We start from the raw sequence: 24,746 nt of genomic DNA, 5'->3' as shown, positions 1-24,746 counted from the left end.
CTTGCTCTTCACCATTCAATAAATCTTTTTAATTTTTCTTTAAAAACGCACTGCTTGAAATTGTAGTACAGATTCTGCAAGTGAAACTGAATCCCCAGGTGCACTGGGTGATGCTCCTTTTAATTATGTGACATGATTCACACCTCTACTGATTCAAATGAGGTGTTAATAGAACGAGAGAGCACGAATTTAACTCTACGAGCAAATGGGAGTGTTTTAAAACAAGATACAGCTTGACTTTTGGAGGGTGGAGTAGGTTTGCCACTTTCTTTTCCTCCTCTCCTGAAGGTGCAGGGTATGGTTCCACGCATTTATCTATTCATTCTTGTGATGTGGGCGTCGCTGGCAAGGCCGACGTTTGTTGGCCTTCCCTAGTTGCCCTGAGCAGGGGGTGGTGGGCCTTCTTCTTGAACGACTGAAATTCTTTGTCGTGATCTGATACAGCTGAGTGGCTCCCTCGGTCATTTCTGAGGGCAGTTAAGAGTCAACCACTTTGGCATGGGACTGGAGTCACTTGTAGGCCAGACCAGGTGAGGACAGCAGGTTTCCTTCCCTCTGGTGCCCGAGACTCGACAGTGAGTGTCAGCAGGTGATTCATCCAGGGGAAAGGAAGGGATATCACAGCTGAGTCTAATTCTTTTCTCGTTGCACAGGCAAGCAGCTTCCAGACAAAGCCTCCAGATATCCAGAAGGAACAGCAAGCCTGGCCGATTTTCTACCCATCCTTCCCTAGCCTAGGACTACTGAGGCCCGCTGTAGCCAATGACCAGAGACTGAACCTGGGACTTTGCTGGTGTGTCGCACACAAGACATGAACCAATAAAAAGAAAGACTTGCATTTCTATAGCGCCTTTCACGACCACCATACGTCCCAAAGCGCTTTACAGCCAATTAAGTACTTTTTGAAGTGTAGTCACTGTTGTAATGCAGGAAACGCGGCAGCCAATTGGCACACAGCAAGCTCCCACAAACAGCAATGTGATAATGACCGGATAATCTGTTTTAGTGATGTTGATTGAGGGATAAATATTGGCCTCAGGACACCGGGGAGAACTCCCCTGCTCTTCTTCGAAAAAGTGCCACGGGATCGTTTACGTCCACCTGAAAGGGCAGACGGGGCCTCGGTTTAACATCTCATCCAAAAGACGGCACCTCCGACAATGCAGCACTTCCCTCAGCTCTGCACTGGGAGTGTCAGCCTAGATTTTGTTCTCAAGTCTCTGGAGTGAGACTTGAACCCACAACTTTCTGACTCCGAGGCGAAGGTGCGACCCACTGAGCCACGGCTGACACCATTAAGTCATTAAAACTTTCTGTACACCTCGTTTGGGTTGGGTTAACATCAGGCAGCATGTTGCATCAGCCTCAGAATAATGTCATGGCCCAATTTCCAAATAATTTGTATTTAATGCCCCTGAAACAAGGACATCTCTAGTCCTCCTTTGTGACAGTCACCAAATATACTGACACCTACCATCCACACTGACTAGCAATGCAAGAGAACTGTCCCAAAACAGAATAGAAGCATAAATAATGGACGCTACCTTGAAGTGTGGATCCGGCTGTAATCTGATCCCCAAGTACTGTTTAAACCTTGAATCTCTGCCTACAATGCCTGGACGCCCCAACCGTTAATAGGATATCCTGTTGTGTATTTTTAAAAGAGGTTCTCTATTGTAATTGCAGAGCTGGCACTATTAAAGGGGCACTGCCTTTATGAAAAACTATTAGGGCAAATCTTTATTCAGTCACTCCCGATGACGTAATTCGTGTTGAATTGTGTCACCAGCGTGCAACACCATGGTGAGAAAAGTGACTTGCAGCTCTTCTGAATCTTCACAACCCATGCACAGAAATTGTTTGTCAAACACTTTACCATGAAGACCATTCCCCTTTAATAGAAGAGTGCTCAGCTTTGTAGGAAATGCAATAGGTGGGAAGTCTTTGCTGAGGCCTAACTTTGAGGGGTGGGGGAAGAGGGGATTGGGTCTGCAAATCCACAGGGAATCCTCTGAAAACTCGGAGATATCTCACTTTGACCTATCAAACCAAGTGGCGGTCTGAAGTCAAGAAAGAATGTGCATTTATATAACTACATCGGATATACGGCACAGAAACAGGCCATTCGGCCCAACCAGTCCATGCCGGCGTTTATGCTCCACTCGAGCCTCCTCCCATCTTTCCTCATCTAACTCTACCAGCATAATCCTCTTTTCCCTTCTCCCTCATGTGCTTGTCCAGCCTCCCCTTAAATACATCTATACTATTCGCTTCAACCACTCCCTGTGGTAGCGAGTTCCACATTCTCACCACTCTCTGGGTGAAGAAGTTTCTCCTGAATTCCCTATTGGATTTCTTGGTGACTAGCTTATATTGATGGCCTCCAGTTTTGCCCTTCCCCACAAGTGGAAACACTCTCTCTGTATCCACTCTATCAAAACCTTCCATAATTTTAAAGCTCTCTATTAGGTCACCCCTCAGCCTTCTCTTTGCAAGATGACTTATTACATCCTCAGGATGTTTCAACGTGCATTACAGCCAATGGATCACATTTGAAGAGCAGTCACTGAAAGAAAAGAAAGAAAGAACTTGAATTTGTATTGTGCCCTTCATGACCTCAGGACGTCCCAAAGAGCTTTACAGCTAATGAAGTACTTTTGTAGTATAGGCACTGTTGTAATGTAGGTAAACGAGGCAGCCAACTTGCCTGAACTGTGGGCCTTTGCCTTATCCCTAGGCTCCTCAATAGAAACATAGAAACATAGAAGATAGGAGCAGGAGTAGGCCATTCAGCTCCTCGAGCCTGTTCCGCCATTTAATGCGATCATGGCTGATCATCCAAATTCAATACCCTGTCCCTGCTTTCTCCCCATATCCCTTGATCCCTTTAGCCTTAAGAAATATATCTAACTCCTTCTTGAATATATTTAAATAAGTTGGCCTCAACTGCCTTCTGTGGTAGAGAATTCCACAGGTTCACCACTCTCTGGGTGAAGAAATTCCTCCTCATCTCTGCCCTAAATGGCTTACCCTTATCCTTAGACTGTGACCCCTGGTTCTGGACTCCCCCGCCATCGGGAACATCCTTCCTGCATCTAGTCTGTCTAGTCCTGTTAGAATTGTATAAGTTTCAATGAGATCCCCTCTCATTCTTCTAAACTCCAGCGAATATAAGCCTAATCGACCCAATCTCTCTTCATACATCATTCCTGCCATCCCAGGTATCAGCCTGGTCAATCTTCGCTGCACTCCCTCCATGGCAAGAACATCCTTCCTCAGATAAGGCAACCAAAACTGCACACAATACTCAAGGTGTGGTCTCACCAAGGCCCTGTACAACTGCAGCAAGACATCCTTGCTCCTGTACTCGAATCCTCTCGCTATGAAGGCCAACATACCATTTGCCTTCTTAACCGCCTGCTGCACCTGCATGCTTACCTTCAGCGATTGGTGCACAAGGACACCCAGGTCTCGTTACACTTCCCCTTTTCCGAGGAAGATTGCATACCTCAGAGTTCATCACTGCCATTAGGGCGGTGAGAATAAGAAGTTTCCCTTCTTTACCAGCTCCCGTCCTCATTGATTACACAAGTGGGAAATCCATATAACCGAGCGCAGCGCTAAGCTTCAGCGAAACCAAATAAAAAACCAATTCTGACGCTGAACCTCCTGCTTTATCGATTGACCCGGCTCTCTGGCAGGCACAGCTTAGACCACCCGAGACTCTCTACCCGACCACACCGACATTAGGACCCCGATTTGCATACGCAAGAGGTGGACCCCCTGCACGCTTGACTGTCGGTGGCTTCCAAACTGGTAGCGGACTCGCTTCTGGGGGCGATAGTGCCCGGGAGATCACGATATTCGCCCTCCCCCCCCAAGAAACGGGCACAACAATGTTCAGTTTCTCCCCTTTAATGCTTCTTAATATTGGAGACCAACAGGTGCATGAAGCAGGCCAGATGGACCAAGAGAATGAAACTAGAATCTAGTCAGAGGCCTTTGCTCAAGTGTTGCCATGTTGGTTGGCGTGGATACTTGCCCCCTCAGTAGATGCTATAGTTGCTACAGTGCAAACACTTACATTTTGATGTTAAAAATGGTTTCTGTAGAACCAGACCCCCCAAAACAAGAGTTATCAGCTTCAGGAGAGGAGGGAAGGAAGTTGTGAGGGGCGGGGAAAGGGGATAATGATGATTAGCCTAGTCCTTTAATTCAAGCTCCATCCAAGGATATTCATGTCTTGACAAAGGGTTTCGACCTGAAACGTTGACTCTATTTCTCTCTCCACGGATGTTGCCTGGCCTGCTGAGTTTTTCCAGCATTTTCTGTTGTTATTTCATGTAATGGATGTTGTCTCGATGACAGAACCCCTGCAGTGCGTGCAGCTCTTGTTTCGCAAGCCTTGCAAATGAGAAACCCTCTGAATTGGCCAGCATTCGACAAGAGAAAAGGGATCTTCCTGGAGCCAAGCATTCCCCTGGTACGTCTACAAGAAATGAAAGATCAGGTTGACAGGTTCGCTAGTGACCCTGGCAGATGGGTCTGTTGTGTGCACTGGCTGCTTCCAGTCATTAAACAGCCTGCTGAATGAAGAGTGCATAATCCCACTCGGACAGAGAGAGGGAGAGAGACAGAAATACAGAGAGAGAGAAAGAGAGAGGGAGAGAGAGGACAGAGAGAGGGAGCGAGAGGACAGAGAGAGAGAGACAGGCAGGCAGAGAGAGACAGAGAGACAGAAATACAAAGACACAGAAATACAGAGAGGGAAAGAGCTAGACAGAGAGAGAGACAGGCAGAGAGACAGAAATACAGAGAGAGAGAGATAGAAATACAGAGACAGAAATGCAGAGAGGGACAGAGAAAGAGACAGACAGAGAGAGAGAGATAAAGAAAGGCAGACAGACAGAGAGACAGACAGACAGAGAGACAGACAGAGAGACAGAGAGATCCTGATCCTCTCGAGCCATTTTCAAACCAAACTCAAACTCTCATTTGGACACACAAGGCGAAACCACAATCTGTAATAATCATGCGGGCATGCTACATCCAGTGAGCGCTGTATTTGGATTTCCACAGCTGCATCATGTCCTAAGTTAGAGAGCTACGCAGTTGTTTAGGAGCTGCGAGCCATTTAAATGCTTTTCTTGTTTTTACAATCTTCTTTCGTTTTCCCTCCTTTCCCCAAGGCTGCGACATTTGCCGGGGCACGGGTTCTGCAGGCACTGGCTGCCAATCGACACCTCACCCACGGCCAGTTGTCATGTGTAACCCGAGAGGGTCATTGGGTGGGGGGGGGGGGTGCATCAACGCTGAGCTGGATCCCGTCCTTGCCCAACATTTTCCATAGGGAATCACGGGAAAGTCATCAGGACCGGGAACCCTGGTTAATTCCCCACCCCCACCCCCTAGCCCAGAGGCACTGAAGCCAATTGTTTTGCCTCCACCACTGCATTAACTGAGAGCAGCTAACACAGCACTAACCTGGGCCGTATGGGAATAACTGCTATAACAACAGAAAATGCTGGAAAAACTCAGCAGGCCCGGCAACATCCGTGGAGAGAGAAACAGAGTCAACGTTTCAGGTCGAAACCCTTCGTCAGAACTGAAAATAAACACAGGAAATGAAACAGATTAAAAGGCCAGTTCGGGGGCTGGGAGAGAACAAAAGAGAAGTGAAGAGACATTAAGAGGTATTCAAAACCAGACGAGATGGTGATCGGACTAGTGGAGACAAAAGACGGCTCTAGATTAGATGTGAAATGCGCTGGCAGAATGGGAGACAGCTGCCGTGTGGGAGAGAAAAAAGGGGGAAGGGCACAAAACAAAGGAGTGGATAAAAAAAATATATAAAAATGTAATAGGGGCCGAGGTTATGATCTGAAATTGTTGAACTCGATATTGAGTCCGGAAGGCCTAATCGGAAGATGAGGTGCTGTTCCTCGAGCTTATGCTGGTTCGGGAATAACCGTTCCCTCGGTACTAATATTAGCAGTGGAATCTTTCCCGGATCCCAGATGATTGACAGTGGCTCAGTTGGGCCGGGCTCTTTGCCAGAATGCTGCAATCGGTTTTCCATTTATCCTTTAAAGCCGGTTAAGTCATCTGATTCCGATTTTCTATGCGGCAGGGATCTGGCACATCAGTCACCACAGCACGGGAACTGGCTGCAGAGGACCTGTGGGCAGCGAGCTGATGGATTCTAGCAACCAGACCAGACTTACCCTGGCCAAAACAATCATCGCAGGCTGTAACTGCGGCATAGGAGAGTTCAACAGCCGACGATACCATCAGTCCGCAAGTTGAGAATTGGTGGGCTTGAAGAGCGGAGGGTGTGTGGGTGAAGAGAGGCAGAGCTTCAGGAACTAGGATGGGGCAGGTGGGGAGAGGGTAACAGCATCAGGAACTGGGAGTTCAGGTGGGAGAGCGTAACAAAGGATTAGGAACTGGGAGTTCAGGTGGGAGAGGGTAACAAAGGATCAGGAACTGGGGGTTCAGGTGGGAGAGGGTAACAAAGGATCAGGAACTGGGAGTTCAGGTGGGAGAGCGTAACAAAGGATCAGGAACTGGGGGTTCAGGTGGGAGAGGGTAACAAAGGATCAGGAACTGGGGGTTCAGGTGGGAGAGCGTAACAAAGGATCAGGAACTGGGAGTTCGGGTGGGAGAGGGTAACAAAGGATCAGGAACTGGGAGTTCAGGTGGGAGAGGGTAACAAAGGATCAGGAACTGGGGGTTCAGGTGGGAGAGGGTAACAAAGGATCAGGAACTGGGAGTTCAGGTGGGAGAGCGTAACAAAGGATCAGGAACTGGGAGTTCAGGTGGGAGAGGGTAACAAAGGATCAGGAACTGGGAGTTCAGGTGGGAGAGCGTAACAAAGGATCAGGAACTGGGGGTTCAGGTGGGGAGAGGGCAGCAGAGCATTGGGAATCGGACAGAGGGAGACAGTGGCAAATGAGTGTATCTCAGTTTTGTTCCCTTCAAGCTTCGCCCAAGCTGATCCTTACAGATTGAACATGGGACCTCCTTGCTTGTCTGGATCAGTACCACGCCAAGCAGCATACGCACCCACTGAGCTTTGGGAGTCACACTCGCAAGCCATTGGTACAGGACCACATGCGCCATTTGTCTGGGGCGAGTCTAGAAATTATATGTAGCAGCTGCACCTGATATCAGACAAGTTTAATACCGACTGCTACATCCAAACATCATCTCTGTCTGCTGTGCTGAACATATAGTTTACCCAGTAGGGGTGCACATGCAGAGGAGCTGACACTGAGATGTACAAGAGCTATACATCACCACACCTGAATGAATTACCAGCTTACACTTACATAGACTTGCACAGAATTCACAGCACAGAAACAGGCCATTCGGCCCAAATGGTCTGTGCTGGTGCCTCTGCTCCACACAAGCCTCCTTCCACTAATGTTCCTCCGAAGGAGTGTGGCCATCACGAGCTCCTGCGCGTGTCGCTCACCAGCGCTGCTGTTAAAGAGATACCGGGCCGCGCAGCAAATTTAAAGGGCCTGTGAAGGGGGAAAAAATAAGAGGGAGCATTGCCTCCCACCCTACTTCATCTAATGCTATCAGCACAACCTTCTATTCCTTCTCCCTCATGTACTTATCTAGCTTCCCCTTAAATGCATAAATGCACTTGGTTTACAGACTAAACACACAGCTGTTGAGATTGTTCCAAGGCATGCAGCACAATGTGAGTGAGCAGCTCAGCTTTTACCCGGTTTCATCCATACAGGGACAATCATCGCACTGCGTACTGAACATTAACCCTTTCGCTGTCAGAGACAGTGGTTTGAGCAGCATGTTTGGAGAATGTAACCTGTGTTTCCTTTGCTCATGCTGATTATCCTTTTTTTTGTTGAATGCAAGGCTTCTTTCTTTAGTGAATTGTTTAGGTCAAGGTATGGAATACTTTCCACTTCAGGCACCCAGAGGTCGGGTGCAGGGTCAGGCACTGTTTGCAAGCAGAGTAAACAACTCTACTCTGCCTCAGAATCATAGCATCATACAGCACCGAAGGAGGTCAGTTGGCCCAATATGCCTGTGCTGACTCTTTGAAAGAGCTATCCAATTAGTTCCACTCCCTTGCCCTTTCCCCCCGCAAGTTTTTCCCCTTCAAGTATTTATCCAATTCCCTTTTGAAAGTTACTATTCAATCTGCTTCCACCACCCTTTCAGGCAGTGCATTCCAGATCACAACAGCTCGCTGCGTAAAAAAATGTCTCCTCATCTCCCCCTCTGGTTCTTTTGCCAATTATTTTAAATGTGTCCTCTGGTTACCGACCCTTCTGCCACTGGAAACAGTTTCTTATTTACTTTATCAAAACCGTTCTTAATTCTGACCACCTCTATTAAATCTCTCCTTAACCTTCTCTGCTGTAAGGAGAACAACCCCAGCTTCTCAAGTCTCTCCACATAACTGAAGTCTGAAGTGTGGTGCCCAGAATTGTCACAATACTCCAGCTGGGGCCTAACCAGTGATTTATGAAGATTTAGCATAACTTCCTTGCTTTTGTACTCTATGGGCTCGATTTTGCCATTGGGGTCGGGCTGGGGCGTGTCGGGTGGTTTTCGTGTCAGGACCCCGACTCCGCTGTGAAGTGGGAAAAAAGTGCAATTTTCCCCTAATTGGGCACTTGATTTCCAGCGTGTGGGAACCCCTGGCCCAATTAGTCTTTCCATCCTGAAAGTCGCCTCCGATGACGTCATCAGTGCTGCTGGATTTAAGGCCTGCAAGCAGTCTTGCTTCTTCTGGAGACTGGAAACGCTTTGGACATTGTATGAAGGACTTCATTTACCGACCATGTCCACCAGCAAGCAAAAGTGTGCACCTCGCTTTGATGAGCCCTCCCTCCAAGCTCTGGTGGAGGGAGCAAGATCTAATAAGGAGGTGCTCTTCCCTTCCTCAGGGAGAAAAAAGCCACCACAACAGACTAAAGCTGTGTGGCTGCAAGTGGCCCAGGAGGTCAATGCCATCTCTATGTGCTGCAGAACCTGGCTGCAGTGCAGGAAGAGGTTTCATGACCTCCGCACAGGAAAAGTGAGTATGACTTTCTCATCACCCTCACTCTCATCCCCATCGCCTCTCCTCACCAGCACTCTGCTTTGCCAACCTCTTCCTCCACATCCCACTTGACACTGACATCCCTGCACCCTTACCCATTCCCTCTCTCTCTATGGTCACATTCACTTAACTATTCGACCATGCAGCCCTCACACTCCCTATCACTGTGACGCAATGACAACAACTTACAACACACAGGGAGGGCCCTTTGTCTCCTTCTAAGCATCAATGCTATGGATTCTCTACACTCATTCCTTCATTTTCATTCAAACTCCACTTGTGTCCCTCATTACAGGAAAAGAGGGCCCACAATAAGAGGGAAAGAGCGAGGACAGGAGGAGGGCCACCCTCAGTAGCCCAGCTCACCGCCTGGGAGGAGGCGGTCCTGGAAATTGTCGGGATCGAGGAGGATTCCCAAGTGGGGGATGGATAGACGGGCGCATCACAGTAAGCTGGTGACAGAATAGTTTGGCATCTCTCTCATTGACATTGCATGAGTAACTGATAATGATTCTGATGCTCTAACAGATTGACTTATGGTCATCTGCACAATTCAATGTGCATGCAACCTTTACCTCACATCTCTAACTCTTTCCTTTACTCCCCCACAGGGCCATCGAGAGCCCCCGTCCCCACTGTCCAGGAGGAAGAGCCAGAGCTTCCAGACTCCTCAGAGGAAGCTGCAACCTCCGAGGGCACTCCGTCAGCAGAATTAAGCGCACCCTGCACCAGCGCAGACACTCACACCTTGGTGGGACCTTCAGGACATAGAGTAGAGTTGTCACCTGGTGTATCACAGCTCACAAGTAAGCATCAGCAGATGGTGGAGACAGGGACAACAGTGGAGAGTCCTCGTCGCAGTGGAAAGATCACTCCCAGCTCGGCTCCGCTGCATGTCGACCCTGTGCCTCCGGGTCCATCCAGAAGGACAGCGGTGCTGGAACTCCAGGAACAGGTGCAGGAGTCTCTGGCAGGTTTTGTTTCCAGGGTCGCTGCGAGTGTGGAGCGAATGGAAGAGTCCATCGCGAACATGAGCAGAGCCTTTGTGGAGGCGTTGGCGCATGAACGCATCACCACGGAAAGGATGGCAACCTCCTTGGAAAGGATGACTACCTCCATGGTAAGGTTGGCTACCTCCATGGTAAGGCTGGCTACCGTAGTCATTTGGGTGTAATGTTGTGCTTAAGTTTGAAAAGCTATCAGTTTCATATTGTCATAAAAAATTCTGATGGCAAACTGTTGCAGTTGTGGCGTGTGTCATTTCGCTAATGGGACTTCCAATTGAGGGCTTAGGGCGACTTGCACTTGTCAGTATGGTGGTCAGAGTGATAGGAATCTGCAGGTTCTTGGCCATTGTCGATGATCTAAGAAGGTGCGAGGCAAAATTGTTTGATTGTGCAGGCTAAGCAAATCTGGCCAAGATGAGTGCGTCCCTTGCATCCCGGGCAGCAATGTGGTCGCGCGCTGGCGCCTTCTGGCCTGTGCAGCTTCAGGTGGGTGAGCAGCAGCTTGGCACTCCTGTTGTTGCTCCTGCTGTTGGTGCTGCTGTTGTTCATGGTTCTGCTGCTGCCGCGGCTGGTCTTCACCCGAATCTGACGTCCAGGAGGAAAGGAAATAAATGGTTCCCATGCTTCTGGTATATGCCTCAGTTGAGGAAGCGCTCAGTCAAGGTGGCGAGAGGGGTTTCCCAGAAGGTCACACTGGAGATGGGTGTCAGGCTCCAAACTTCCACAACAATGGGTATGTGATAATAATAATAACTTCCGGGAAGTTATGTCATCACTTCCTGTGAACTGTGAACTATGAACTGTGTACATACCTCACTTCCTGTCATATGTCACTTCCTGTTGGACTGGTATAAATACTGGTCTGTTCAGTATTGTAAGAGGCTTCTACCAGAGGCATGGTAAAGACCTCTCTTGTATATAGTGTGTTTATAAGTTACTTAAAGCTTACTTTAAAGTTACTTGATGGTAAGACTCCTTTTTCTTACATCAATTTAAGTAACTTAGTATTTACACTCACAAATACTAGACCTTCGGACAAACTCGGAGTTAAGGATCCAGGGAACCACCCATCATGGAGAGAATCCTTAGACCTATTCGTCTGGACTTGGACCCGAATACACCAGCAGCTGGCAGGGTATGGAAGCATTGGTACCGTACTTTTGAGAATTTTCTGGATGAATGTGAAGCGGATGCTCCTGCTAGATTGAGGATACTTATCAATTATGTGACCCCAAAAGTGTTCGAATATGTTGATGAATGGGATAATTACGATGAGGTGATTCGGGCACTTAAGAAACTGTATGCCAAGACCCCAAATGAGGTCTATGCTAGACATCTACTGGCCACAGCCCAACAAGGGCCAGGGGAATCAATTGACGAATTCCTGCAAGAACTTCGCAGGCTCAGCATAGATTGTAACTTTCAGGCAGCCTCAGCTGAGCTGTACCGCGAAGAAATGATTCGTGATGCTTTCATCTGCGGGATTGCCTCTCCATTTATACGCCAGCGTCTACTAGAAAGTAAAACACTTGAGCTACAAAAAGCTTTTGACCTAGCTTGTTCTCTGGATTTGGCAAAGAGAAATGCAGACCTCTATCAGCTGCCCAGATCTCGATCTGCTGCTGTAGCTGCAACCAGACAATTCAAGCGGTCTCAGGTGAACCCTATCATGGGGGAATCTAATTCTGATAATTCTGATGAAGAGGAGGATGACCCCACTTTAGCAGCCTCTTGGCAATCTAGGAAGGAGTGCTTCTTTTGTGGAGATGCTTTTCACCCTAGGAAAACCTGCCCTGCTCGCAATGCAATCTGCAGTTATTGCAAAAAAAAGGACACTTTGCTAAAGTTTGCCTATCAAGGGCCTCTACGAGGGCCAATCCAGCTAAGGCCTACCGAACTGCCCCAATTAGGGCCTATCAAGATGCTCCAGCTAGGACCTATCAAGCTTCCTCTCGAGCTCTCTCCCGAAGAAGCACACCGAGAGTTTTAGCCACTCTCTGTGCAACGACACCAATTACAGCTGCTTGCCCACAGAACCTGTCTCATGCAGCCACAAAAATTTCAATTAAAGGGCATACCTTAGATGCCTTAATTGACTCAGGAAGTACTGATAGTTTCATTAAGGAACAGATTGTTGCGAAATTGAAACTACATGTCTTCCCATCGGACCAGGCAATTGCGATGGCTCAGTCATCACTTAATACCAGAATCTCCGGCTTTTGTGTTGTTGATATGACACTTCATGGTCGTATGTATCCCTCCACCCGACTTTCGGTGCTCAAGGACTTATGTAGTGATCTCCTCTTAGGGCTGGACTTCCAAAAACAGCGTAAGAAACTCACCATTGAGTTTGGTGGATCCAAACCCGGACTTACTATTTCTAATATACCGTCTAAATTACCGTTTTGTGCATTGTCAGCAGCTTCACTTGATGAACCCTCATTACTTGCCAGTATTCCGCCTCAATGCAAACCAATAATAACGAAATCGCGGCGCTTTAATCAGGAAGACCAATCTTTTATTGCGGCTGAAATCTCTCGACTTCTAGAAGAGGATATCATCGAACCATGTTCGTCGCCCTGGCGGGCTCAAGTCGTCATTGTCAAGAACCCTCTAAAACCTCACAAACAGCGACTATGCATCGATTATTCGCAAACCATCAATCAATATACCGACTTGGATGCCTACCCATTGCCACGCATTGATGATATGGTTAATAAACTGGCCGAATACAAGGTGTTCTCAACTTACGATTTAAAAAGTGCCTATCATCAGGTACCCTTGAAGGTCTCAGATAAGCAGTACACGGCCTTTGAGGTTAATGGACGGCTGTACCAATTTCGTCGCCTCCCATTCGGGGTTACTAATGGAGTGGCTGTCTTCCAACGGGCAATGGATGGCCTGGTTAAGCAGGAAAACCTAAGGGACACTTTTCCCTATCTTGATAACATTACCATTGCAGGTCACGATCAACAGGAACACGACGCCAACCTCCAAAAATTTTGGGATGCCCTCCATCGCCGTAATTTGACCCTGAATGAATCCAAATCTGTTGAGTCGCAACCGACCATCAACATCCTTGGCTACTGCGTAGGCAATGGTATCATTAAGCCAGACCCAGAAAGACTTCGCCCGCTCCAAGAGCTCCCGTCACCTAAGAATCCGGCTTCTTTACGTCGGGCTCTCGGTCTGTTTGCATACTACGCTAAATGGATTCCTCATTTTTTGGACAAAATCCAACCCTTGCTGCATGCTAGATCATTTCCACTGGGAACAGCGGCTGTTGCAGCCTTTAACCTTCTCAAAAAACAGTTGGAGAAAGCGGCTCTTCACTCCATCGATGAGAATCTCCCTTTTGTGGTTGAATGTGATGCCTCGGAGGTGGCGATCTCGGCTACTCTGAATCAGGAAGGTCGTCCTGTAGCATTTATGTCCAGGACCTTACAAGGTGCCGAGCTACATTATCCTCCGGTTGAGAAAGAAGCCACAGCCATCATAGAGGCAGTACGGAAGTGGAACCATTTTCTAGCTCGCCAGCACTTTACATTGATCACGGACCAACGATCAGTCGCCTTCATGCTCGATAATCGAAAACGAACCAAAATTAAGAATAATAAAATACAACTTTGGAGGATGGAACTGGCCTCTTTTGGTTATACCATTCTCTATCGGCCTGGCAAGGATAATGTGGCCCCGGACACCCTCACACGGGCATTCTGCTCCACTATGTCATCCTCTACTCTCATGGATGTCCACAATGGATTGTGTCATCCTGGCATTACGCGCATGCTACATTTCGTACGATCACGGAATCTCCCTTTTTCCACTGGAGATGTAAAGAAAATATGCTCAGAATGCCGGCTTTGTGCGGAATTAAAACCTCAGTTCTTCCGCCCCTCAGATGGTATACTCATACATGCAACCCAACCGATGCAACGACTTAGCATCGATTTTAAGGGCCCAGTGCCCTCAACTCGGAACACATATTTGCTCACCATGATCGACGAATATTCACGTTTTCCGTTTGCCTTCCCCTGCTCCAATATGCTGGCGTCCACAGTAATCTGCTGCCTTGAGCAGGTATTTTCTCTCTGTGGCATGCCGGCTTATATTCACTCAGATCGGGGTCCATCCTTTATGTCAAGGGAACTCAAGGACTACCTCTCAGAACGGGGAATTGCTACAAGCAAAACACCATACCATCCCATCGGAAATGGGCAGGTAGAGAGGTATAACGGTATCATCTGGAATTCCGTACGTCTCGCTTTAAGATCTCGGGGCCTACCAGACCAGCAATGGGAAACAGTGCTTCCGGATGCATTGCACTCTATACGGTCCCTGCTTTCTACAGCCACAAATACTACACCTCATGAGCGGTTCTTTGGATTCCAGCGTCGCTCATCTCATGGGACATCACTCCCGTCATGGCTAACTACTCCTGGACCTGTATTACTCCGAAGATACGTTCGGACGTCTAAAAATGACCCTCTCGTAGACGAGGTCGAACTAACCGATGCCAACCCCACCTATGCAAACATACGATATTCCGACGGCCGAGAATCTACCGTAACATTATGGGATCTGGCTCCCTGCCCACCAGGACCTAGTGGGACATCGGGTGATGGCATTTCACCAGGAAATTCTTGGGACCTATCGGGTACCCCTCTCCAGGATCCTGATCGGACACCAACTAGCTTGGTGCTGGTAGAACCCCGTACTCAAGGTTGCGACCCTCCCAGTACCGCGCATGAAAGTACTGATCCGCCACAGACCAGCTCTGCACCTCCCTCTGAACAGAGGCAGTCCGACTTTGAACCTATTGGGGCTCGTACTCGAAGCCATGATCTCCCCGACCCTTCACAGGGCAATCCAGGCCACACAGACTCTGACCAATGGCCAACCGCATGTAAGCGGACCAGCGACCCTCTACGACGGGAATCCAAACGGGTGCGACTCTTCCTTGTTCGGTGGCTGCGGACCAAAAGGTAGACCACAGCCTCCTAATCCTGCAGGAGGGAAGAATGTGATAATAATAATAACTTCCGGGAAGTTATGTCATCACTTCCTGTGAACTATGAACTATGTACATACCTCACTTCCTGTCAAATGTCACTTCCTGTTGGACTGGTATAAATACTGGTCTGTTCAGTATTGTAAGAGGCTTCTACCAGAGGCATGGTAAAGACCTCTCTTGTATATAGTGTGTTTATAAGTTACTTAAAGCTTACTTTAAAGTTACTTGATGGTAAGACTCCTTTTTCTTACATCAGGGTATGCCTGCTAAAAGTTCCCCCAGACCTGAGACAACAAAGTTCTGCCACCTGCAAATGATGATTGCTGAAAACTCCTTTTTAATGGTGGAGCTGCAGCTGTTAGTAAGCAGTCCACTTGTGAGGCCGCCAGGATTCACTGACGTGTTCCAGAGGAGATGTGCAGGACATGGGAAAAGTGGTAAAATCAGAAAGGCCTCTCAAAATGGGATTATAGAGGCACGTAACTGGTTGTTAAGGGCCTTTCCCGCCTCTTGGAAACGAGATGGAAACGGGGTCAGAAAACACGCATTTGGGAAAATTGCTCGGAGGCGGGATCGGGCCCGCCTGTCATTTATTGCGGTTTTACCACCTCACACGCCTCCAATCCCGCCTCCTTGAGCCTGGCAAAATTGAGCCCTATGCCTCTGTTTATAAAGATAATAAAGGGAGCGAAATTCGGCTCCCTTGCACCTGTTGGATTCCGGGCTGCAAAGGGCTTATCGCCCAGGGGGACGAAAAAAGCACCTCCCGTGAAATTCGGCGGGGCATTGCTGAGGCGCTACTTTGATAGCGCCGCGCCCCCACCGGTAGCGCCCCTGGCCACCGCGCCTCCGACGATGACGTCATCGTCGTGCACGCCAACCCCTTAGCGCACTGCCGTGTCCCCTTATGGCCCCGCGGCAGAAATTCGGCTGCACCGCGGGCAGTGTCAGCGCCAGCCTCGCGGGTCATGAGCCGGGCTGACCTCCGCTCGCAGGGCAGTAATTAAAGGGGAGGTGCGGCCGCGACCCGCACCGCCATTTTCTTTTTTTTGGCCATCCTCCAGGTCAGCCCTCCGTGGTCTGCCCTGGCATGGTCCTGGCCACTATCGCACAGCCCGGCACCGCATCTCGGCGCCAGGCTGCTGCCATGGCACCACGCCACCCTGGTGGCCTAGTTGGGGCCATCGGAGGCCCTGCAGAATGCGCACGGCCCTCCGCTTTAACTGAAGGGGAGAGGAGTCGAAACATGGCAGCGCTCCGTGCGCCCCGACATCGCCTCGGTTACCGCCCCACCAGGAAGTGGAACGCCCGACATTGCGCTTCACTTCCTGGGCAAGGCAGTAAGGCGAATTTTGCAGCCAGGGCAGGACTTGCCCGCCAGGCGCAGGATGTCCCACCACGCCAGCGTTACTGCCCCGAAACGGAGTATAAATACTTGGGCACGGGCCCAGCTTGCTCAGGACATTCTTAACAGGAACTAGTGAAGGACACAACTGGACCTCCATGTTGTAAAACAGTTGATTAAAGCTTTGTTTAACGCTTAGACCAAGTGCCTAGTAGTTTTCTTACGTCATCCTGTATGGTTTTTATTTTAACAGCCTACTCAACTTGTCCTGCCACCTTCAAAGATTTACGTACATAGAATTGGATAGAATATACAGCACAGAAACAGGCCATTCAGCCCAACTGGTCCGTGCCAGTGTTTATGCTCCACACGAGCCTCCTCCCACCCCTCTTCATCTCACCCCATCAACATATCCTTCCATTCCTTTCTCCCTCATGTACTTATCTAGCTTCCCCTTAAATGCATTCTCCTGTCAAAGTTGGTACATATACCCCCAGGTCTCTGTGTTCCTACACTCGCTTTAAAATTGTACCATTTAGTTTATATTGCCGCTCCTACTTTTTCCCATGTGACATTTCTCCATTTTGTTTACTGTCGACCCCTCTTCATTCAAAGATGTTTAATGCAGATTATCTGTTAGTTCGCATTTAAATCGTGCAGAAAATGCCTCCTGTGCTGTTTTATTAATAATGGTCCATTCGAACTGCTGGATAATATGATTTGTTTCAAGCAGAAAACAACTTTGAATGAACAAGAGTAGACGGGATCAGCCCTCCTGTAGCCTCTCAGAATGAGATTGCCAATTTAGTGCCAAATGAGGGGTAGTTTTGTGCTGTGGCACCATGCCTACCAGGAGCTGGATTGAGGCTGTCCAAACTCATTTCATGGAGGTCCCTTACAGCCAACGGACACAGCTGACTTCTGTCCCATCGTGGCTCCCTCTTTTTTTTTAAGGATGCTTCTGTTTTCCTTCCATCTTCCCAGATCACAAAGTGCCGTGCGCCATCTGCTCCCAGGCCTCTGCCAACACCACACTGAACACAGCCGTTCGGGGGGGCACAAGAACACGGAGACCTGGGGGTGTTTGTGGACAGATCTCTGAAGGCGGCAGGACATTTTAACAAAGCAATGAATACAGCACATGGGAGCCTGGGCTTTATAAATAGAGGCAGAGAGTACAAAAGCCAGGAAGTCATGCTGAACCCGTATAAAACACTGATTCGGCCCCGGCTGGAGTATTGTGTCCAATTCTGACACTTTACGAAGGACATGAAGGCTTTGGAGAGGGTGCAGGGGAGATTTGCTAGAATGGTACCGGGGATGAGGGACTTCAGTTACGTGGAGAGACTGGAGAAGCTGGTGTTGTTCTCCTTACAGCAGAGAAGGCTAGGAGGAGATTTGATAGAGGTGTTCAAAATCATGAAGGGTTTAGACAGAGTAGAGAGAAACTGTTTCCAATGGCTGAAGGGCCGATAACCAGAGGGCACAGATTTATGGTGATTGGCTAAAGAACCACGAGGAAAAACCTTTTTACGCAATGAGCGGTTAAGATTTGGAATGCGCTGCCTGATAGAGCAGTGGATACAGATTCAATAGTAGCCTTCAAAAGGGAATTGGATAAATACTTGAAGGAGAAAACATTGCAGGGATATGGGGAAAGGGCGGGGGAGTGGGACTAACTGGATTACTCTTCGAAAGAGCCGGCACAGACTCGATGGGCCGAATGGCCTCCTTCTGTGCTGTACCATTCTGTGAATCTTTGATTCTGTGATCGCTTAAACTATTCTCGATGCTCTCTGATTTTCCCTTTCCTTGTTGAAGAGGTGCCCAACCTGTTCTCGGCACCATGCCATGGTGACACAGCTGAGAATGGGACCCTAGCCCCCATCTCCCTGTGCTCGTTGAGTTGAGTTTCCAGCGCCAATACAACAAAATGATTGTGTTGACTTTTCCAATGTGCCTGGAGCTTGAGTTCATAGTTCGATGTTATCAGAACCGTTGAACTGAATCACCAGCTCAGGTGCCACAGCTTAGCGTTCTACACAAGAGCTTTCAATTATCACTAAACATTGACAAGTTAATGTATACCGGACATATAAATGACATATCATTTACCTGCCCCTACTTCCAGCTACTTAGTGGGCTTATCGATTGAGCCACTAGGATGAGGACAGTATTAATGTGACACTTCGGACCCCCAGCTTGAGTTTGGTGATATACTGGACCTGACCTGCCAGGCTGGAGGAGTAAATTACCTTGTTATATTTACCAAGGTCATTCCCTCCCTGGTATCTGAAATGATTCTGGTGCAAAAAATTAAAATAGCACATAATTGTGATTTAGTTAAAATAACATTTTCAACGCTTTGCAGCATATTTACCATGGGCCAGTATTAGGGTTGCCAACTCTGGTTGGAGGTATTCCTGGAGATTTCATCACATGAACTGCTGCATGCAACCGCCCCGCTCAGTCGCACAGCCTTTTTCCCCATCTCCAATATTTTTTATAACTAATAAACAGAAGAAAATTGAAAGTAAAGCACAATTTTCAAATGCTTCTTTGAATTTTCTCCCGGGTTGCTCACAGCAGTGTCCAGGAGGTTAATCCTTAAGTCCTGGAGACTCCAGGACCAAGCCTGGAGGGTTGGCAACCCTAGTCAGTATGGAAAGAGTCAATGGCTCCAGGCAAATTGAACTTATTTTCTGCCACTTTTTCCTAGGCCAATCTCTACCATGCATTCGGTTTCCAGCCAGCAGCATGCATGAATCAATGACTACTTTGTCCACAATTGATTGGCAGTAGGCCCAATTCAAGGCAAGCCAGCTTAAGCTTCTCTTCATTTCCACCTCCCCACCGCAGCAATAGCTACATTTGCTCCCCACTGCCCTCCTACAAAATAGATTCAACCAGCTGCCAAGTCCAAGAGCTGGAGCATTCCACCTGAATGAGGGGGTGGATCGTGGAGAAGCTTAAATCGAAGGGGGGGAGGTTCAGAATCATGACCTTCTGGTTGGAAGTCAAGCACTCTAGCCTTTGTGACACTTCAAGATTGAATTCTGACGGATTACCAAAGCTGCTATATAACCAAGCTCAGTGGACAAACAGAAATCTGTTATGACAAAGTGTTGGAGTTTCAGAGGGAGGGGTTAACATTTCCTGTTAGCAATAATTTTAGCAAACAAGTTGTAATAATTTTTCTAAAATTATCAACAGGAGGAGTTTAATTCCTGGGGATAAGAATTGTTCTGGTTGCTATAGCAACATTTTAAATTAATTCAGAAAGAACAATTTAACTACACATGGTGGCTGTGGCAGTTTCCCACCATGTTTTCTAATGTAAATCTGTCTGTTTTTTTTTACTTTCTCTCTGTTGGTTGCCCTCCCTCCCCCCGCCAACATATTTGCAAACACCCTGGTATTCTCCAGTGCTGTCCTGTAAGTGCTCTCTCTAGGAGATATACGGGGGCAAACCCAGATGTTCCTACTCTCCCTCCGCTCTGGGAAGCAGTTAGCCATCATGGCCGAGCCAAATTAGGAATTGTAGAACTTTTAGGAACAGGAAGAGGCCATTCAGCCCAACAAGCCTGACGTTGACATCAACCCCAGCTGCCCATCTTCTCACCATTTCCATTGATTCCTTCTCTGACCAAGAACCCAATGTGTGGGGAACTCACGAGTACAATCCTCTTTTTTTTATACCTCCCTAAGACCCGATATTTTTGGAGTGCCAATGGTGTACCCACGTCACAGAATCACAGAATCACAGAAACCCCACAGTGCAGATAGAGGCCATTTCGGCCCATCGAGCCTGCACCGACACATATCCCACCCGATCCCCGTAACCCCTACACCAACACATATCCCACCCTATCCTTGTAACCCCACGTATTTAATCCCCCTAACACTAAGGGTCAATTTATCATAGCCAATCAACCTAACCCGCACATCTTTGGACTGTGGGAGGAAACCGGAGCACCCGGAGAAAACCCACGCAAACACGGGGAGAATGTGCAAACTCCACACAGACAGTCGCCCGAGGCCGGATTCGAACCCGGGTCCCTGGCGCTGTGAGGCAACAGTGCTAACCACTATGCCACCGTGCTACGTCACGGCGCACATTCCCATAATGTTGAGACAAAGCAAATTTATAATCTGACTTTTCGGTCATATCAAGCTCATAAGCACCAAATACAAAGATCGACCAGAAGAGAAAGACCTGCATTTCTATAGCGCCTTTCACGACCTCAGGACGTCCCAAAGTGCTTTTGAAGTGTAGTCACTGTTGTAATATAGGAAACGCGGCAGCAAGTTTATGCACAGCAAGCTCCCACAAACAGCAATGTGATGACGACCAGATAATCTGTTTTAGTGATGTTTACTGAGGGATAAATATTGACCCAGGACACCGGGGAGAACTCCCCCTGCTCTTTGTCGAAATAGCGCCACGGGATCTTTTACATCCACCTGAGAGGGCAGACGGAGCCTCGGTTTACCGTCACATCCGAAAGACGGTAAACAAGAACCTTCAGTCCTCAAGCTATCATACCTGACAAGTAGCTGGAGTGAACCTAGTATCCCAAATAACTAGCGGAAATATTTATAGACCGTATTTTTGGCAGTTTTTCTATTTCATACACTCTTGCCTAATACTTTTGGCCATAAGTGAAACTGACCTGGGTAACTTGTGAATGCAAGAGTCACAAGTGAGTTACAATCCAACTTCCAAGTGGCGAAATTGATCAAATCTTTGTCGCCTATGATTCAAGCCACAGATTCAACATATTTTAGAGACATATTTATGTCTCATCCATCCCACAAGCACAGAATACAAACTAAAGCGTTTGCAGTACTGCGTGTGTGGTACAGTTTGTGCATATCCCATATGGACATCTGGTTAAAGCACTATATCTGGATTATGTTATTAAATTATGCCTGAGATATAACTGCTGTTGGTGATGCTAATGGGTGGACATTTTAATGAGGCCCGTTTTACTGACTCGAGCCCTGGGCACCGCACAGTTCCCTGGGCGCAAAGGTCAGGAAATAGGGATAGAGACCTGGATTGCTGTTAACTCAGGCCCATGAGGCAGTTAAATGAGTCCGAAGTGTTGTCTTCGGCCTCTCTTTCACCCCCCACCCCCCTCTCATTTTTCTGTGGGACCGCTTGCTGGGTGCCCAGTGCAAGGATGCCCAAAAAAACATGGCACTGCAGCTCAATCAAGGACACCCCGACTCCTGACAAAAATATAGGGTCCGAGGGTAGAGTTGCCAACACTCCAGGATTGCCCTGGAGTCTCCAGGAATTAAAGGTTAATCTCCTGGACGCTGCTGTGAGCAACTCTGGAGAATAATCACAGGGGCATTAAAACAAATTGTGGTTTTTTTCTTCATTTGAAAAAAAAATTTGCTTATTAGATATAAAAATATTGGAGATGGGGGAGAAAATAGCCATTTGACTGGACGGGCTGGTTGGAAGTCCTGTGGTGAATTCTCCAGGAATATGTCAAATCAGAGTTGGCAACCCCAAGCAGCAGGGGTCCCAAGGGCTAGCTGGAGATTATTTTACAAAACTGTAAACCCTACCCCCGCTCCCCCCCCCCCCCCCAATCCACAGGATGTTTCAGTCCAATCAGAACCTTCTTTCAGGGCCAGCCAGAAGGTCCCGATCGCCACCATCCTGACTTGGAAATATATCGGCCGTTCCTTCATCGTCGCTGGGTCAAAATCCTGGAACTCCCTCCCTACCAGCACTGTGGGAGCACCTTCACCACACGGACTGCAGCGGCTCAAGGAGGCGGCTCGCCACCACCTTCTCGAGGGCAATTAGGGACGGGCGATAAATGCCTGGCCTTGCCAGCGACGCCCACCATTCCGCGAACGAACAAAAAAAAATGTTGCACATCATTTTCCCTGTGCTTTCCACTGTCACCAGGACCTGCCCAGGTGTTGGGCCCAAGCCTGCTGGAGAAGGACAGGAAATCCCAACATTCCTGGGTACCTGTCTGGTGGCAAGGGGTGGGTGAGCTGGGAGCAGGTTGGGCGAGGGGGGAAGGGGGGGGTGATGTCAGGAAGATCCACCTCGAGTGTTTATACTACATTCCTCTCTGTGCAATTTTAACACAGACACGAACCGACTTACAATAACTGACTAACCCTCCGGTGAAACAAGCGTCTTCCAAGCGCTTGAAAAGTCTGTCTACAAATATCACCGAGGGCAATTTCTAGATTTCTGCCTGTTCAGGTTGATCTTGAAGGTCCCATGGCAAGATTCAAAAGAACCAGAACAATTCTCCCAGTGTGGTGGCCAGCATTTACCACGCCACATAATAAACACAAATAAACAAGCATGAACTGATCCTTTATCTTATTCCTGTTTGCGGTGAACTTTGCTGTGTGAAAACTGGCTGCTGCACAATGACTTCAAAAGTACTTCATTGGCCGTGAAGAGCTTTGGGACAGCATGCTAAACCTGTGAAAGGAGCGGCAGAAATGCTAGCTCCATACATCCCTGAACACATTTCACTGATTCAGCACACCGGAGAAATGCACTTGGGGTCGGGGGTTGGAGCGGTGGAACCAGCACGGATTTTAATCCTGAGTGCATTCGACTCATTTTGATTTCTTGCCTCTGTCCAGCAAACAGTGGGAGCTGTCTATTGCCGGCACACACATGGCTTTCATTTCTCCTTGGCGTTTCACAGTGAAAAGCAAAGCTGGCAGATGTAAGCAAGCTCTGAATCCATGCAAGAGGGGACCCCTCCCCATACACACACACACTAACCACCGACTCTCCGGCTCCCCTTTGACACCTGCCCGCTCTTCAAAAGAATATATCAACAAAAAAACCCAGAATTGGTTTTAGCAGGCGTCCCCTACGCACTGTGAGCAGAATCTGTGCCCTGACCTTTGCTGGTTGCTTCTAAAGCACCTCGTATACTTTCACATGCCGAGTCAGGGCAGTGCAGCACAGAGCCCAGCCTTTACTGCAGCATTGTGCATCTGCAACACTCACACTTAACACTCAGCGGATTGGAAATCTCTTCGATTAATAGCTAAGCATCTCTTAAGCATGGCTGTAGATTTTTTTTTTAAAAACAATAACAATTGGTTTGTTCCAGTCTTCTTACCTTTGTGACAGTCATGCAGGAATTATTTCTGGGGTAAGGGGGGTGTGGGGTAGGGGGGGGGGGCCGAGTGCGAGAGGAATCCAGCCAGAAGAGATGGTCCTGAAGGAGCGAGGATGAGCTCTCTCTCTGTGCTGCTGCTGCTCCTGCTGCAATGGATATGCGTCACTGATGCAGGAAGCCCCAGAACTCTTTCCAATCTGATTAACCCAGCCTAATGTAGCTTATTGATGGCCGTGATGTCAGCTCTCATTTATAATGGATGAGCTCCTCGGTAGGAGGGCTGGTACCAGAGAAATCTTCACACAGGGAGGAGAATAGGAGAGAGAGAGAGAGAGAGCTTGTGTAACAGCAAGCGAGAGATCACAAACAAGCAGGAAGTAGGAAGGATTTTTGCTTGGCAGATCACTAGCTTTTCCTCTCGCTGTAACAATACCATTGCAGAAAGAGCTTCAAAGAGCCCAGGAGAGAGGGGAGGGGGTGGTTTGGGTGATGTGTGTTTGTGGGTGGGGGGATCCTCAGTGACAACAGAGGGCCAACATTCCTTTCTTTCAGCCCAGGGCAGCTGGTGCAGTGATGGGGAGCAAGGGGCAGGGTTACGAAAACTGGACACACTGCAGTTTAAACCCGCTGCATCAGAGCAGAATGAATGGGACCGGATTAATATTTTACACCAGGCTGCTGGTAGTCTGAATGTGAAGGGTACGCAAGGTTGAGGCGAGTCTGCATCAACGTCATTGCTGGATTTCACAGATTCCTGAATCTGGGTCCTTCAACTGCTGGTGTGACTCAAAACTTTACTTCTCAACCTCGCAGACAATACGTCTCTTTGTGGGCCCCAGCTGTCTTGAGTAATTGTGGGTTATATCTGCACGGTTTCTTCCCGGGAGAGCACAGGGTCTTCAGCCTTTGGTTCTCAAATCGTCCAATGAAGTAATTCTGAATTGGAAAAAAAACTTCACCGCATTAATGACCTGACAGGTTCCAAAAAGACTTGATGCCTTTCAATAAGAAATACTATTCCAGTTGAGATTAAGGACTGTGGATGCGAGCCCCACGCACTGTGGGGCATTTAGTATAACCTCCAAATCACTGGTGTCACCGTCATTGACAGGAATTCCATGTAGTTACCAAAACACTTGCTGTGAGAAATGATTGAATAGTCTAGCAAAAT

General features: G+C 48.2%; 1 protein-coding gene across 1 annotated transcript in view; it reads right to left on the bottom strand.

Annotated features, from left to right (window-relative positions):
* coro2ba (coronin, actin binding protein, 2Ba) overlaps positions 1-23,917 on the bottom strand; it is a 248,999-nt gene extending 225,082 nt beyond the window's left edge. Inside the window, exon 1 of the mRNA XM_085968481.1 lies at positions 23,576-23,917. Within this exon, the coding sequence (XP_085824607.1) occupies positions 23,576-23,590 (15 nt within the window). The 5' untranslated portion in view covers positions 23,591-23,917. The remainder of the gene's footprint in view (positions 1-23,575) is intronic.
* Positions 23,918-24,746: the final 829 nt, after the last annotated feature.

Source organism: Somniosus microcephalus, chromosome 27 (assembly GCF_052327205.1).
Source record: "Somniosus microcephalus isolate GS21.2 chromosome 27, FLI_Smic_1.0, whole genome shotgun sequence".
NCBI classification, from domain to species: Eukaryota; Metazoa; Chordata; class Chondrichthyes; order Squaliformes; family Somniosidae; genus Somniosus; species Somniosus microcephalus.
This window is presented reverse-complemented; position numbering and strand designations above follow the sequence as displayed.